The sequence below is a fragment of the Rhinatrema bivittatum genome, chromosome 1 (genome assembly GCF_901001135.1).
Source record: "Rhinatrema bivittatum chromosome 1, aRhiBiv1.1, whole genome shotgun sequence".
NCBI lineage: Eukaryota > Metazoa > Chordata > Amphibia > Gymnophiona > Rhinatrematidae > Rhinatrema > Rhinatrema bivittatum.
The window spans coordinates 541,545,046-541,562,951 of record NC_042615.1 but is presented as its reverse complement, the minus strand read 5'-3'; the positions used below and the strand labels follow the sequence as shown (position 1 = coordinate 541,562,951).

The 17,906-nt window shown below is 42.0% G+C and overlaps 1 protein-coding gene across 1 annotated transcript in view; it reads right to left on the bottom strand.

Annotated features, from left to right (window-relative positions):
* Positions 1 to 354: 354 nt before the first annotated feature.
* The window catches only part of SVEP1 (sushi, von Willebrand factor type A, EGF and pentraxin domain containing 1), a 534,033-nt gene continuing 516,481 nt past the window's right edge, over positions 355 to 17,906 (bottom strand). The window contains exons 47-50 of the mRNA XM_029614894.1: positions 12,603 to 12,698; positions 10,943 to 11,038; positions 6,049 to 6,142; positions 355 to 2,266 (exon numbers count right to left, since the gene is read on the bottom strand). Coding sequence (XP_029470754.1) covers positions 2,236 to 2,266; positions 6,049 to 6,142; positions 10,943 to 11,038; positions 12,603 to 12,698 — 317 coding nt within the window. The 3' untranslated portion in view covers positions 355 to 2,235. The remainder of the gene's footprint in view (positions 2,267 to 6,048; positions 6,143 to 10,942; positions 11,039 to 12,602; positions 12,699 to 17,906) is intronic.

Sequence of the window (17,906 nt, the reverse complement as noted above, 5' to 3'; positions counted from 1 at the left end):
TTGCGTGACTGATTTGTCTTGCTATCTACAGAGAACACCTGTCACAAATGATCAATTTTGCTTTATATGCCACCTTGACCAGAGAAAAGTTGAGATACTACTTCATATGGCAACAGTAAAGAAAGCAAAGGACAATTTAATTACTGAAAGCCAACAGAGCAGTTGGGTAGAGCCTTTATAAGGCTAATGGACATCATAAAATTCAAAATAAGTGCAATTGCTAAGATCCTTTACTCATTGCACCACCCAGCCATCATGGACTGACCATCCAAACTCAGATTTGTGAGCCAGTCATTCTACCAAATGCTAAAAGAGAAGAGTAACTTGAACAAAAGAATCAATGACTCAATGAAATAAAACAAACAACACATTTTTAATTAACTTTTATAAGCCCCAGCAGAGGGCCAGAAGAATGCCACTGACCTATGATTTATTTTGTTTCATCAATACTTTTCTTTATATTCTTTTCAAATGTCTGTGATCTCAGACTTCTTTATTCCCAATTGCCAGCATCAGAGCTGTAACTAGAAATTTCTGTGTGGGGCATAGAGTAAGTCTGAGTCCATCCACTCTCTGTTAACTTATGATAACATATCACCGACTTTATAATTTATTATTGTGCAGCAGCTAACTGCACCATGGCAGCTTTTAAGAAACATTCAAACCACGGAGTGTACTGAATCTGACTTGCCACTTTGATGCATTAAAGAACAATTACATGGTAAAAAGAGACCACTGTCAAAAAGTGTGAAGGAGTTAGTTCTATAATTCTTGGTTTCCAATTAAATTGGGAGCCACTAAATTTAACCCATTAAAAATTAACTTTAAAGTACTGTAGTTACTCCTTTTGGCCTCTATAAGGTTGTGGATAGTTATCAGTAACTCAAGAGCCAATATAATAAGACAAACGTCAGTGTACACGTCTTAATGCACATGCTAAAAATGTTTTTAACTCCTGATGCAGTAACTTAATGGTATGCTAATACACTGGGAATTAAAAAATGTGCACAAACCCAAAAATATGCATAAAGATAGGCTTAGTACACATAAAGACATGATTTTTGTGCATAAATCAGATATGCACAGAAACATGATTTGTACACACAAACCATTTTTTCTGAGCATAAAATATGATTTATGTACACAAAAAATATGCACAAAGCATGTTTTCTGCATATAAAATTCCAGCTACAAGTTCTGTCACTGGAACTACAGTTTCTGCCCATAGACTAACATTAGCCCTGAAACTTTATTGCACCTCAGAAGAAAACATAAAACAGTGCAGCCCTCTGCACTGGAGGATAATAGCTAATTGTATCATTAGCATAGGGTTTGCATGAGCAGGCACTAACCTGTACATACATTGTTGTGTGTGCGCGCACATTTTTTTGTGTGCAAAATTCTTTGCTGCATCATCAGTAAAGGTTTGCCCAGAAAAAATGTGCGCACAACTGTGGATTCAACTGTGTGCTCTGCCGAGTACTCTTTATTTAATCAACCCCTCAGACTAGTGAACAATTGCTATCACTGCTCTTTTTCTTCAAGGGCAGCAACCACTAGTCCTTTGCATGGGTACAGTTAAATTCAAGTTTTTTTGGTACCAAAATTTGGTATTATTTTCATATTTTGGAAGATAAAAAATAGTACTCCCAAATTGTTAAAAAAAAAGTATATTTTGGAAGTCGACTACTTCTGTTGTCTTGTCTTTGACATTAAAAAAAAAAAAGCCCTTTCCAATTCAGTTTAATTGGAAGCCCATGCGCTTTACCTATTTATCTGGGGGTTTTTTTTTTCTGTGAATGGATATGCATGCTGATTAATCCTCTGTGTTTTGAATCTAACATTTTTAATGGGACGTATTTTGTACTGGAAATGCTGTGTGTGTTTCGTATAGAAAATGTTATAACAACTATTGCATGCGAAACTGAACACTCTACATCATGTCACTTGGCAGTACCATGTACTGTATATATCCACTAGTGGCAATAACCAAAATATATATAGGTATCTCTTCAAACTTGTACATTTTCAGTAGCAGCATATAATTAACAATATACTTTTATATATGAAAATACAGATGATTTATTTTAAAATGGAAAGTATAAGAAAAATATATCACAGATAAAACATTCTTCAAAAATAGTTTGTATTTGAATTAAAATGTGTTAATTAAGAGTTCCAGATGAGGTTGGGAGGAAATTATTCATTTTCTTTGTAGGAATTGTTTGTCGGTTGTTAAAAGGGATAGAACCCAGGCCGCCTCCTCCTGCAAGAACAAAGCAAAGATTAGAATTATGGTTGTATGGCATGGCCTAAAATAAAGAGATCTCAGCTGTTTGAAGCACATCAAAAAAAAGGATATTGCAGGAATAATAACAGACTTGAGCATTGACAGAGCAGCTTAAAGTGCAGTACCTAGTTGTTGGAGCTTACACCTGGTGCAGTATGGGTATACTGACTCTATTACCAAAGGTTTGAAGGGAGCAGTGAGATCTTACTTATCTTTAAGGTGACAAGGTAGATGGACACTTTAGGGCTCAGGGTGTTGCCTTACAAGTTGCCATGTGGCCTGTTTGCAGCTATTGTGAGTTCTAGAATTGTGGATTTTTACTTATTTTCTCATGGGGAATGGAATGGCTGCTTTATGCAGCCTATCTGGCAGAAGTTTTAGAGGGATTCTGGAGTCATTTTGGGAGGAAATGATGTACAGCTCTAGTATATACCTACTTTGCTGCACAGAAGCACAAAACAGAGAAGGTATTCGGGTATTTATCATGCCGATACTTTTTTCACCTATTTATTTATTAAATTTTCAATGACTATTCAAAAGGAAACACTCTTTGTAAAGGAAATATATGGAAATCAAAAACAAGATAATTAACAGACTTAGGGGTAGATTTTTAAAGATGCGCGTGGAACCCGGCATCATGATCCATAACGCACATGGATGCGCTTATTTTATAACATGCGCAAGTGGGTGCATGCATGTTATAAAATACATGGGCCGCGGGTACATACGTGCCAGATTTTATAATCCGCGCGTGTATGTGCGGGCGGCCGGCACAAGGGGGGATAGATAATTGCAATTGCCGTGCAGTGATGCATCGAGGCCTTCCCCAGTCCCTTCCAATTAAGGAGTGGACTGGGAGGGAACTTCCCTACCCCATACCCTAACCTTCCTTCCCTTTCCCCTCTCCTTCCCAATCCCTAAATCCTTATTCTTCTGATTTACGCGCTTTGGGCTTTTAAAATCCGGCCGTAAGCTTTTGAGCTAAAAGTCATGCAGTACTGCATTTAATGAAAGCAAGCAGCCAAAGTGTTGAAAACTATGAGAGTCTGACCTAGAGACTTGATTTTGTTCTCCAAAATGATTGACAATGTGTTAAACAGAGTGTAGATTTTGGGAGGGGGAGGGAGATTGGGAAGATTCTTATTCCATTCTGAGTAACATCAGCCAGGAAAATGTAAAGTCTGCTAGTCCAGGTTAAGATGAGGCACCGTGCCAGCTCAGTAGGGAAAGACAACATATGGACAATACAGGCTCAAATAGAAGTCAAAGAGGATCACACTTAAATTAAATTTTAAAACACGCACATGGATGTCAATGTGCGCGCGGTTCCCGGGCATGTTACCATGAATGCCGACTTGCGCGTATAAGGGGGGGTTTGGGTAGATGTGCGCAGCGACGCAATAGGCCCTTTCCCCGGTTCCCTCCTAGCTCACTTCAGTAAAGGAGCGGACTGGGAGGGAACTTCCTAAACCCTGTAGCTAACCTGCCTCCCTTTTCCCCCTATTCGCCCCAGCCCCTAAAATCCCGCTAACTACCATTCTTTTTTCTGTTTAAATACTTACCTGCTCTCCGGAGCAGCAGTGACTTTCGCGGGCCGGTTGGCTGCTGGCGCGTGCTTCATCGGGACAGCGCCTAATTGCACTGTCCTGGCCCACTCATGCCACGCCCAAACCCCGCCCCCAGTCTGCCTCTTTTCCTGCACCCAGTTCTTCAGCGCATACCGGGAGATATGCCCGTGGCCGCAGGCATTCCAAAATCCCCGTGCCGTGTACGTGGCCCGGCCACGCGTGTATCTCCCGGTTTTCACGCGTGACGGGTATTTTAAATCGGGCCATTAGTGCCCCATTAGGGTTTACATTTGAGTAGTACAGTAAGGTAAAAATGTGACCCAGGCCCTCAGGGCTACAGGTGTAAATTCATGGTCAAGTGGTACATAATTCTGTGACACAATTGCATATAATTGTATATGCAGAAAAGACAAACTAGTACTGCAAATCTATTCAATTTTAAGAATGCTCCTTTAAAATCACATTTCTCCTATTATATCTGAATTATAGTTTTCTTTTTTCAATTTGGTTTTCTTTACCGTTTCTGAAATTTTCAGTTTCATTCCTTTTTCTTTCTCTTGATTCCTTTTCTCTATTCTTTCTCTTCTCCTATTCCAGTCTCTCACTACAGACTTTTTTCCCTCTCAAGTGTGCCTCTTTCCCTCTCAACTACTTCTGTTCTCCCAATTTCATCTGTTTTCCCTGTCTTCCAGTCTATCACCACTTGGGCCTCTCTCATCCCTCAATTTGCCCCTCATGTCGTCATTTCATTCATTCTTATCCCTCCAACCCCCACTTTCCCTCTCCATGTCTCCTTTCTGTTGTCACTTTTCCCCTTGTTCTAGTCATGCCTACTATTTTTTCCCTTTTTCTCATACCCCTTCTTCCCTCCCCTTTCCTCTCTCTCATTCCAGCTTCACATTCCCAAACCACAATTCAACATTGCATCCCTTCCCCCAAGGACATTACAACCTGCACCATACCCCTAGATGCTATATCCTAGATCTCTCTCATGACCCCTCAACACTGCCTCTTGCACCACACCCATTGCTTCACCCCTCCCAAGGCTACCTTCTGGGACATCTCTAACACTGCCTCCTCTTCCCCATTCTGATGTTACCTCCCACATTACCCTTTCCAACACTGCCTCCCCTGCCTGACATTACTTCCAGCACTGCAATTCCCTCCTCCCTCCACTTGCAGCAGCCTCAGTTTGCACTTGCTGCTGTTACCAGATTCTTGAATTGCTGACAGGAATAAGTACTGTCAGCATCGTGCAGCCAGCCATGACAATGTAGGCGTTCATTGTGGCATGTTAGAAGAAGAGGGTGAGAAATGTCAAGTAACTGGTGAAGGGGAGAGAAAGGTTTTAAGCAATCAACATGGGTAGTGGGGGGGGGGGGGAGTAGGAGTATAGGAGACTGTGAAGTGGCCTAGTGAGGGGGTGGGAGAGAGGATCTGAAATATCCTAGCAGATGAATGCTGAAGGGTGTACAGAAGCCCAATGGGGAAAGCAAGGTGGAGGGGAGCATATGTCTGTCAGCAATTCATGGGAAGTGCATAGGTCATCGGTCCAGCAGGTGATTCTCAGAGATAGAAGCAGCAGATTCACTGGTTTCCCACAATTCTGTAGAAAACAAGAAATTTAGCAGCAGAAGCCATGGAATTCTGGGAAACTAGGGGCCCAGGAGATGACATTGGTTTCATAAAAGGCCCCATCAAAAAGAGATTGGATTTTATGAGCATATACTATTGGGTGCAATTTTCAAACTGCTCACATTGCTGCAAAGAACATGGCTATTTCTTACCCATGGTCTTTCCACTAATTTTCAAAGCGCGTGCTTTAATTTGGAAAATTGCCACAGGTACAATTACCAGTGGACATTTGCCCCTGCTTTTTCTATGGATACTTTTGACATGGAAAATAACATGCGTAGATTTAAAAATGAAATCTGCATGCATTATTTTCCTCCTCTGACCCAAACATGCTCCCTGGAGCACCTCCTCCTTATACAGCTAAAGGTACGTGGAGTGCACTGTGGAACCCCAGACGTACTTTTAGTCAGGTTGGCTAATTTCAAACAGCCATTTTAACCAGGTAAATGAATTTTGAAAATTGCCCTCTATATAGTCGTATGCTTCTGGTAATTGGCCCAATTTGATATATAGGCAGGAAGCGAAAGCTTGTTTTAACTAGTTTGTTACAGTTACCTGGCACAGTCTGGTCCTGTCCAGGCTGATGGACAATGACATCGATTTGGTCGTATGCATTTACCTCCATTTAAGCATGGAGACTGGCAAACCGCTGGACAAAAGACACAAAAGCTTTATTGTCTTAGGAAGGCACAGAATGAAATAGCATGGGCTTAAAGCATATTGTGAAACTAAGATGGCAGTTACTTTTATAATATTTGGAAAAACGTGTTTAAGAATTTAATATTTAAATAGATTAAATCTAAGAGGTTAATATTTAAATATATTCTTCGCATAGTGTGTAAAAAATATTTGTATCTATATATATATATGCATGCACACACAGACACACAAGTAAAAACACATGATAAATCATGGATATACTCCCCCCCCATGCTTGTGAATCCTATAGCAGGAGCAAGGAAAACAGCAGCTGTGTAGATTCACAGGGAGCGGGAATCCGGCTCCGTGGCTCCTCTACCTCCTCTCTTGGGCTTCTCTACCCAAGAAATTTGTAGGGCTAGGGATGAAGCAGCTGCTGGGACCAGGAGCATCCTTTTTTTGAACCTGTGCAAATGTCTTGGTAACGACATCTCTGCTGCTCAAGGGCCATAGAGAGGGGATTCCTTTGGGCCTCCACTGCCTGCCCTGTAGCTATGGGCCACAGGAAGAGGATCCCTATGACATGCTGCTGTTCAAGTAAACCATCCATATGTTTGTACACAACTTTATCAAACAACAATGAATAAGAAGTAAATGATAAATGCTGTAAGTTGTGGATAAATGGACTGAGCTTGAAGGAATTGACATTATCTTTTTACACAAGAAAAGGACCATATTGATTGCATTTGCATGGATATGCATTCATTATTTTTGAAAAGTAAAAAAGTATAAATCAAAATTGAATTGGATTAAAGAATATAAATTAACATTAAAAAATAGGGCACACGGAGGTGGTTGGGACATATGATTAAAATCACAGGACTCTAAGAGGTGTAATGCCCTATTGAGTTTAAAAATCTGTTCTGAGGTCCCTCCTCCTCTTTTTACAGTACAGTGCACATAAATGGCAATTATATAATGACACAGAGTCTTACAACTGCACTCGGAAAGATGATAATGTATTGTTCAGTGACCGAGTGGGAGGATGTCTTCTTTGGAGGGTACTAATCCTTTTCAGATGTGCAACTGCTTCTTCTGTTCCATCGGAGGCCATTTGTAGGTCATTTCTTTTACTGTACAATATTCATCCTCTTGGTGGTAATCACACTTTTTTGTGAATATGCTATAGCCCCTGCTGTTTTGATAAGATATTAAGATTTTGTGGATACATTCTATAATTTGAAGATAAGAACTCTTGAGTATTTATTTATTTATAACTTTTATATTCCAACATTCAAATGAATATCACATCGGTTCACATACAACTGGGGAGCCAAAAAACTAGTAGGGAGAAAGGAAGGATAAAGTTACAATTAACAGGGAATCGTAAGGAACGGGGTGAGAATGCGGAACGGTCAGGAGACCAAGTGAGCGTAATAGCAGGAAGGATACAGCAAACTTAAAACTTTGTTGAGATAGCAACTATATTACATAATATATTTACAAAAACTGTATGACAGTCAAAAGCACTAGCTGCTGCAGCAAGTTGTAGTGACAATGTATAATATTTGGGGTTTACCAGAGATGGCTATAGGAAAGTTAGGTAGTGAAAGGGTTACATAGTTAGAGTTATGGAAACTGGGGGGTGAGGACAGAGACTAGGATGGGATTAAGTGAATGCTTGTTTGAATAACCAGGTTTTTAACTTTTTTTTAAAGGTGTTTGGACAGTGTTCCAAGCGTAGGTCTGGCGGCATCGAGTTCCATAACGTAGGACCTGCGATGGAGAAAGCACGTTCTCGGGTGGAAGTGAGCTGGGTAGATTTGTGTGAGGGGCAGTTAGAGACCCTAGGTAGGCGGATCTGGTAGGCCTGTTGGGGATATGAAACTGGAGAGAGTCATTAAGCCAGAGAATCTCATTATTGTGTAGGGTTTTGTGGATGATAGTTAGGCTTTTATGAAGGCTTCTAGCTGGGATAGGAAGCCAGTGGATGTCTCTGAGGATTGGAGTGATATGGTCAGATCTATGGGAGTTGGTAAGAATTCTAGCTGCTGCATTTTGCAGCATCTGCAGAGGTCTGGTGGTGGACGCAGGCAATCCTAGAAGTAGGGTATTGCAGTAGTCTATTATTGAAAATAGTGTAGTTTGGAGGACAGTTCGGAAGTCGTTATGGTGTAAAAGGGGTCTTAATTTTTTCAGAATGTGTAATTTGTAAAAGCAGTCTCTTGTAATGTTGGTTATGTGTTTTTGGAGATTGAGGTGGTCATCCAAGGTGACCCCAAGGTCTCTGACATGTTGTGAGAAAGGGTGAGTCGGGAGCGGAGAAGTGGGAGGGTGGCGGGCAGGAGAAATGTAGAGTAGTTCAGTTTTCGAGGAATTAAGGGCGAGGTTAAGGTTGGTGAGAAGGCTATTGATTGAGGATAGGCATTTATCCCATAATTTAAGGGCATTTGTTACAGAATCGGTGATAGGAAGAAGTATCTGGACATCGTCCGCATATATATAGTGTGTAAGTCCAAGATCTGCAAGTAATTGGCATAGGGGTAATAAGTAAATATTGAAGAGGGTAGGGGAGAGGGAAGAGCCTTGGGGAACACCATGTGATAACTTGACTGAGTTAGATTCATGATTGCCTATTTTGACTTTGTAGAATCGGTTGTCTAAGAGGACAACCTGTTCAGGGCTGAGCCCGCGATACCGATATCTGAGAGGCGATTGATAAGGAGACTATGGTTGACGGTATCAAAGGCCGCAGAGATGTCTAGCAGGGCCAGGATGTAAGATTGGCCTTTATCTAACCCTTTGAGAATTGTATCGGTAAGAGATATTAGCAAGGTTTCAGTATTGAAGAATTTTCGAAAGCCGAATTGAGAGGGGAAAAGCAAGTTGTGACTATCGAGATGTTCTATGAGCTGAGCGTTAACTACCCTTTCCATGAGTTTTGCTATGAATGAGAGGTTGGATATCGGTCGGTAGTTGGCCGGGACTGCAGGGTCCAAGTTAGGTTTCTTTAGAATGGGTTTGAGGGTGGCTTGTTTCAGTTCATCGGGGACCTTACCTAGGGTGAGGGATCTGTTAATAATTTCGGAGTTAGGTTTGGCTATGGCGTCTGGAATAGCAAGGAGCGATTTTGTAGGGATGGAATCTTCGAGGTGGAGGGAGGATTTCATTTTCTTTAGGAGACTAGTTATTTCTGCGGCAGAGGTGAGTTTGAATGAGATGAGAGTGTTACAGGATGATTTTTGGGTGGTAAGGGGGAGGGGGGGTTGTGGGGAATTTCGAGATAATATTGGTGATTTTGGTGTGGAAATAGTTAGCTAATTCCATACACTTGTTTTTGGCATCTGTATCTGAGAAAGGGGGAGGTGTTGAATTTGTGAGGGAGGATACATACTTAAAAAGGGCTTTGGCATCATATTGGTAGTTGTGTATTTTCTGAGCGTAGTAGTCTCTTTTTGTTTTCAAAATGGAGGTGTGGAGGGTGTGTTTGTAGGAAGCCTGGAGAGCCGGGGAGGGGTTCTTACGCCATTTCTTTTCCTTGGCCCGTAATTGGAGTTTAAGGGCTTTAAGTTCAGGGGTGAACCAAGGCTTTTTAGGGTTTGAAGGTGTTATTTCTTTGGTGATAATGGGGCAATTTTCATCAGCGATTTGTTTAGTGATATTCTTCCAGGAGCTGTAGGCAGTGTTCTCGTTAGTGAGATCTAGATTCTGTAGGTTCTTTGAGAGGGCTAGGGACAGGTCCTCTAGGGAACAAGACTTCCTATATTGTATACTATTGTTTTGTTTGTTGTTTGAGGTGACCATTTTGTTTGTAGAGAGGGTCGTTTTTATGAGTGCATGGTCGGACCATGTTATGGAGGTGAAGTTGTGAAGAGGTGAGAGTTTGTGAAAATCAGGTCGAGGGTGTGACCAGCTTTATGAGTAGGACTGGAGACAATTTGAGTGAAGCCCATGGCTGACATAGATGTTAGGAAGGCCTCGCATGATGGTGGTAAAGGAATGCAGTCAACATGTAGATTGAAATCTCCCATGATGATAGCGGGGATGTCTATGTCTATCCGATCTGCAATGAATTCGATGAGTGGTGATGCGTTAGCATTGAGGAGGCCAGGAGGGGTGTAGACAAGGCATATTTGAAGCTGTGGAGATGTGAGGAGGCCGACTTCGAATTTATGTGCTATGTTAACTTCCTGAGGGATCAAATAACTGCCCACTAGCACAGCTTTTAGTCAACAATGCAAAAAACGTGCTTTTAATATCGCTTCTCAGCCAGAAAATTTGAGCAAGGGTTGGGGAAACTGGCTAACGCAGATTGCAGAAGCATCCCCCACTCAAAAAACATCCTAATAGTCCTCCATCGAGGAGAGTGTACTTGTAGCATGATTCCCCACACTGTTGTATGGCTCTGTTATCTTATTACATGTTGATGTGAGGCAAAATCCTGAATATTTTTATATATGAAACACACCAGAAAAGTGCTGATAGATGCCCCGAGATACTAAAATTGCACTGCTTCTGGATGTCCAGTTACTTTTTTGTTCTATTTACTATTTCTTTCCTTTCCTGCAATAGTATAATGTGTTGTGAGAGAGCCTTCATCATCAATAGGATTGCTTGTCATAATCCTCTGATATTCTGTATGCATATAATAAAACATACGCCCCACAGATCTCCTGTATTACTGGGTCACATGTACTAAGGATTCTTCCAATTTTGTGCCTATAAGGAAATGCTTATTTCATCTCGCTCCTATGGTTGATGTACCATGTATACCTTATTCTCCTGTAAAATGAAATAGAAACAGCATTACCAGTATGGCAACGTGAACCAGTCCAACCTGCTGGGCATGAACATTCATAAGGTCCTACACAACGACCCCCATTCAAACAAGGCAGGATGCAAATAGCTAAAAAAAAAAAAAAGAGAGAGAGAGAAAGAAAATAAAAGCATTTATCTTAAAATATTATTTTATAATTGTTCAGTTTTTATGACTGAATATTCTATGAATATTATTATTTATTTATTTATTTTGAATTTTTCTATACCGGCGTTCATGTGACAGAGACATATCACGTTGGTTTACATTGAAACAGTCGTTGAATGATAACAACATTACATGAAACAAGGGTTCTGCAACTGGGATCCGATGGTAATATCTGGGGATAATACAATCTGATATTTTAACATTCAAGTAAAGCAACCAACCCTGTTTAAGAGTGAATAAAAAGTAAAAATAAAGCAAAGATTACAGATAAACATTAATATTAAAATTAACAAATAAGGAATTAATAATGACAGATAGAAAGTAACGAGCAAAAGTTGATTAACACAAATAAGGGAGTGCATTAAGAAGTGTTATCAAAAACATTATGTTATCAAAAACATTTATATTATTAATATAAATATGCTATTATTACTGGACAGGCATTTTTATCCTGATCTCAATCCATAAGAACTGGCCACAATGTAAGTACTGTATCAAACACATTACTCCAGTACTTAAACATTTCATCAATAAGTGCATGCATAACCTTGCAAAAGCAGGGGCTATTCAAAATTGCCCCTAATTTTGTATTTTGCATATGATGGGAAGCAAGTTCAAATGTCTGAGGGACTCGCAGCAGTTCTCAAAGGTGAAGCACACATGCACTTTCCCTTTAAAAATTGGCCAGAGATCTGCAACTGCTTTTCCCCTACAAAACACTATAAGGAGTTCTGAAAATGCAAAACTATGTACATTGCTGCATTTCCCAAACCTATCCCTGCCCTTGGGAAGGCTTTCACTCCATATGGGTGAAAGTGCACACGTGGTTGAATAGTCTGCATACTTTCACCAACCAGAAGGGAGCTCAATTTCCACAAAGCTCTTTTATCCGGATGAATGGCTTATGAAAATTAACCTCCCCATACATATGTATTACATATGGGGTAGATTTTCAAAGAAGCGCCCGGCATCCATGTGCGCATGCTACCCGGTACGCATACATGGGCGCCCCATTTTATAACATGTGTGCGCATGGGGTCGGCAGGTGCAAGAGGGTGCACACTTGTGCATTCTGCGCTCGCCGACACCCGCGGGCTTAGTCAGTTCCCTCCCAGTCCACTCCAATTTCGGAGCAGACTGAGAGGGAACTTCCCAAACCCCTACACTAACCTCTCTTCCCCTTCCCTACCCACCCCCTAGCCCTAACGTAGCCCCACCACCCCAAAACTTTATCTTACCTTTTGAGCCTGCCTGGCACCCTGCCGGCACGCGATCCCCCGGCACAGCGGCAAATGCCTACTGTGCCGGGGCCTCTAGCCCTGCCCCACCCCCAGATCACCCCACCCCCTCTCCGAAGCCCGGGGACCTACACGCGTGGTCGAGCCTTTGAAAATAGGCCCTGCACACATAAGGCCACTTACGCGCCTAGGCCTTTTAAAATCTAGCCCTATGTGTATATTTTCAGTATGACTGTTGAGGTACATACGTTCTTCACAGAGACGCCCCATCCATCCCTCCGGACAGGAACATGCATTTGGCCTCTGACAGACACCGCCGTTCTGACAGGGAAATCTGCATACAGCTGCAACAAGACAAGAACAGCAACAAATGGGTGGTAGACTGGACACAAGGAGCTTAAGACCTCAGAGGCTGCAAGGGAGCCACATACTGAGGTCAATATTCAAAGCCATTTAGATGGATAACTAACGTTTAATTTTGATTATTGACCTTGATATGTTTAAAGCTACAAATATTCTTGATTGAAATCACAAATAACCCTAGTAATGACAGCAATAATTGAAATTCTCCGCAGTCAGGATATGAATTACATTTAAAGTTTGGGAAACTGCTAATTATAAATCAAATTTGGATGAATTATTATGCTTCTAAGAAGTCAAAGTAATAAGATGCTCATTTTAAAAGATATACAACTTTTGGAAGCCAGGTATGAATTTCCATCCATGGGCCTGACACGATGGCTCAGTGGCAGTATTATAACTGCCATGCAGGAGACCCAGATTGGTTCCTAAGCCTGGCTGCTGTTCCTCAGATGATTTGGGGCTGGGATGTTGTGGAAGCAGTCTTTGTCATCACACAGTGGCAATACCTATAGACTAGACTTAGGATGCACACATACCAGATTCTGGAAGGAGCCTCATTCTAGGGCTCCTGGCTGAGGATAGTCACTGTGATGGCTGTGCCTGATAGGAGAGGTAGAAAGTTTTAAAAAAATGGGGGGAATCTCTGGGTAGACGTATTTGAAGCTTCATGGTTTCAATTAAGCTGGCATCCCAAACGGAAATTGACAGACCACATTAAAGGATTTCCAGTCTCTTAATTTTGGATGTCATTTTGATGTAACCACCACCTTCCCCTGCCCCAATTTCAAATTGCCTATCTGCCTCCCCTATGTGTCAGCATGGGTAAGGCTATATGAACAAATAAAAGTCTAGTTTGAAGCAGGTAGAGTTTTTAAGTAGATCTAGGGAAAACCTGAAGCAGATCTGTTGATTTAAAGAAATGTACTCTGAATTCCCACAAATCTATTTTTGGTTTCTTGCAGATCTAATGCAGATCTTGCTGCAAATTTTCTTTTTTAAAAAAACGTATTGAACAGATTTGACAAACAAACAATATTTTGTAAGTTTTCCAAATCCAGTGACAAATATTTTCAAAGTGATTCATATAGGGGTAGATTTTAAAAGAAGCGCATGCGGACATGTATGCCCGATTTTATAACATGCACGCGCTTGATGGATCCTTGGTCTGACCCAGTAATGCATATGCTATATTATGTTACTACACATGATGCACCAGTGCAATCATGCACAAAGCCTAGATATACTTGATGCATGCGACATTAGTGCGCTTGACTTATGTTGCATCAGCATCTACAAAGCACAGGGCCTAGACCCATTCAACGCATGACCCATTGATGCACAGTAAAAGGACACATGTCATCGGTGCCTCCTTGATGCAACTAGTACAAACGCAGTTGACATACAAACCTTCGATGCACTTCTGCTCTGAACTGACTGACAATGCATTTAAAGCATTCCTCTTTGAAATCCTTCAAGCATTTGATGCTTGTGATGCAAAAAGGCTTCTATAGTGCCAAAAACGGCACAACGAACCCTAGGCACAGGGCATCATGCTGAATTACCAACACAATTATATACCTGCTCAGGTGCACAGGGAGATTTATTGCCCCTGCCATCTCCAATAACTAGAGCCTTCACTCTTCATGGTTATTGGAAGTCTCTCTGCAGAATCTGGACCAAATATGCTCCCTAGTTTGTACCACTCATCTCCAATATGCCTCCTGTTCAAGAACAGAAACCCATTCTTGTCTACAACGAGGATGTTCTACCACCCACATAAGGTGAAAGGACATGCCAGTCCCTTGACTTCATAGCAGATATATGAGATTTTTTTACTTCTAAGGAGACAGAAGGAACTATCCAAGCTCTCCTCTCCGGCACTGCATCAACATGTGCATGAAAGAGAGAAGACCCTTCATATGATTAGACTGCCAAAGGGCTTTGGCTTTCCTCAAAAAGAGGACCTCAGCTGCATCATTGAGCTTAACAGACTTGGAGTAGCAGTCGCCAAATGTGCTTTCTCAAACTGGATAGCGGAATGCATTCAGCACTGCTACACAACAGCAGGTTTAAAAATCACTCTGTTGAAGTTCAGTAAATGAGAGCTATGGCCTCTTCCATTGCTCATCTATGAGAACTATCTCTCAAAGACATCTACAAAGCTGCAACTCGATCATCAGTTTACATTTTTACATTCCATTACTGTCTGGACAATCTCTCATGAACTGTCAGTAAATTCAGACAGGCAGTTTTCCATAAACTGTTTTCACAGTAATCTACTCTCCACAGTGAAGTCCGGTTTGCTTACTCAGGAAACTCTGCTACAACCCTCAGCTTGGGACTTCCCACATCACGCTAATTCAGCCTGCTTATCAATGAAAAAGGCATGTTTGCTTACTGTAAATGGTGTTTTTCCATAGATAGTAGGATAAATTAGCCATACTAAATACCTGTCCACTTCTCTAGAGAGCTGACTACCTAGCTAGATTAAGCTCTGTTATCGAATGAGGAGGCTTGCAAGGCAATGCCCATCTGGAACTCCTGCACATGATCAATGGAGCTTAAAGCTCTACTAGCTAGAAAAGGCAAGCCTGTTTGGTGCCACCCGATGATATCACCCACATGTCTGGCTAATTCATCCTGTTATCTAAGGAAAACACTGTTTATGATAAGCAAACTTGCTTTCACTGAGTCATCAAGAACCATTTTCAGTTCTTTTCAAAATGTCTCCACTGGAAAAGCAATTAGCATTCCAGATGAACTGACGTAGAAGAGAAGAAAGAAAACTACAAAAGGAATGAGATGTGGGAGAGGCAGACTGACTTACAGGCTTAATGGGAAACTGAAAGAAAAACCATAATTCTGCCTACCTGCGACACTGCAAAATTCTTTGTAATAAGTAAATCTAACCTGCTTTAAACTGCTCCCATAGAATATTCATGCACTGCTAAATACAAGTCATTAGAAAAGGAATTATTAAATACATCACATACATTGGATGCGATTACTTTCTGTTTATGATATCCCAAATGACAAGCTACATACAGAAAGAACCGATCAGATCACACTGGATGTGGAATCATTGCTGAAATGCAAGAAGCAGTCATGATACATTTTCAAATATCTGCTTAAATATATATTTAAATCACAGATTATTATTAATATAACAAATCTCTCAGCATTTATTATTTATTATTATTTCATTAAGGGAAGAGGAGTAGCCTAGTGGTTAGAGCAGTGGGCTATGAACCAGGAGACCAGCGTTTGAGTCCTCCTGTCACTCCTTGTGACCTTGGGCAAGTCACTTTACCCTCCATTGCCTCAGGTACAAAACTTACAGGCCAATACAGTACAGGGTGCTCTGGTGGAGCACATGGTTAACTGGCATTTAGATGTGTGTTAACTGGCATTTGGACACGCATTTTCGACACACTAGCTTTACCCCTTATTCAGTAAGGGGTAATAGCGCGTCGAAAACGTGTGTCCAAACCCCCCCCCCCCAGACTAATAGCGCCCGCAACATGCAAATGCATATTGATGGCCCTATTAGTCATTCCCGTGCGATACAGTAAGTAAAATGTGCAGCCAAGCCACACATTTTACTTTAAGAAATTAGCGCCTACCCAGAGGTAGGCGTTAATTTTTGCCAGCGCCAGGGAAGTGCACAGAAAAGCAGTTAAAAAAAAGTTAAAAATTTAAAAAAAAAATTTAAAATCAGCCCATGGCTCGCGGGTTGAAAACCGGATGCTCAATTTTGCCGGCGTCTGATTTCCGAACCCGTGGCTGTCAGCGGGCTCGAGAATCGACGCCGGCAAAATTGAGTGTCGGCTGTCAAACCCTAGCACGTTGGCTGTCAAACCCTAGCGCCTCTTTTTACCGCCCGCTCTCCCGCAAACTTTACTGTATCGGCCTGAAAGATTGTAAGCCCTCTGGGGATAGGGAAATACCTGCAGTACCTGAATGTAAACTGATGTGATTTCTCAGATCGAATGTCAGTATATATATATTAGGGATGTGAATCGTTTTTTGACGATTTAAAATATCGTCCGATATATTTTAAATCGTCAAAAATCGTTAGAGGCGATATATAATAGGAATTCCCCCGATTTATCGTCAAAAATTGTAAATCGGGGGAAGGGGGAGGGGAAGGGGGAGGGCGGGAAAACCGGCACACTAAAACAACCCTAAAACCCACCCAGACCCTTTAAAATAAATCCCCCACCCTCCCGAACCCTCCCGAACCCCCCCAAAATGTCTTAAATTACCTGCGGTCCAGTGGGGGGGACCCGGTGTGATTTTCCACTCTTGGGCCACGGGTGCGTTGATAGAAATGGCGCCGGCGCTACCTTGGAGGTAGAGGGCTTGCGAGCCTTAAAAAGAGAAGAAATTACATCCTCCAGATAGCCTTTCTTACTCAACTGCCTCTTCTCTAAAGCAAGGCCACAAGACTGAAGCAATTCGCTTGATGAAAAATATAGGACCTTGACACAGAAGATTTGGTAGATGAGTTAATCGAAGTGTTCCATCCAATGCCAGGTTGACTAGGTCCGCAAACCATGGGTGACACTGCTACTCTGGAACCACCAGGATCACTGGGCCTGGGTGAGCTTCTATTCTTCTGATCACCTTACCTATCAGGGGCCAAGGAGAAAAAACATAAAGGACACCTCGTGGCCAAGGAACCAAGAGCACATCCATGGCTTCCACTCTGTGCTTTCTTCTGCGGCTGAAGAATTGCTGTGCCTTGGCATTCAAGTGGCTGGCCCCACCTGCAGGAGATTAAGTCCATAGCACTGCTCGACAGCTCCCATTCCCCTGGGTCTAATTGTCGCCGGCTGAGAAAATATGCCTGTACATGGGTGGTCCCCGCTATATGGGATGCCGCTAGCATCATCAAATGTCATTCCGCCCAAGACATCAACATCTGTGTTTTGAGAGATACCGATTGGCTCTTGGTGCCACCCTGCTGATTGATGTAGGCCACTGTCGTTGCGTTGTCCAACAAAATCCAGACAGCCCGGTTGCGTAGAAGTGGAAGAAAGCTATCCAGAGCCAGCCTCATCGCTCTTGTCGCCAGACATCCTCCTCTGGGGACCAACAACTCTGAGTCGCTTTTGATTGGCATACAGCCTCCCCATCCAGAGAGACTAGCATTGGTGGTCACCATTATCCACTTAGGGACCTCGAGG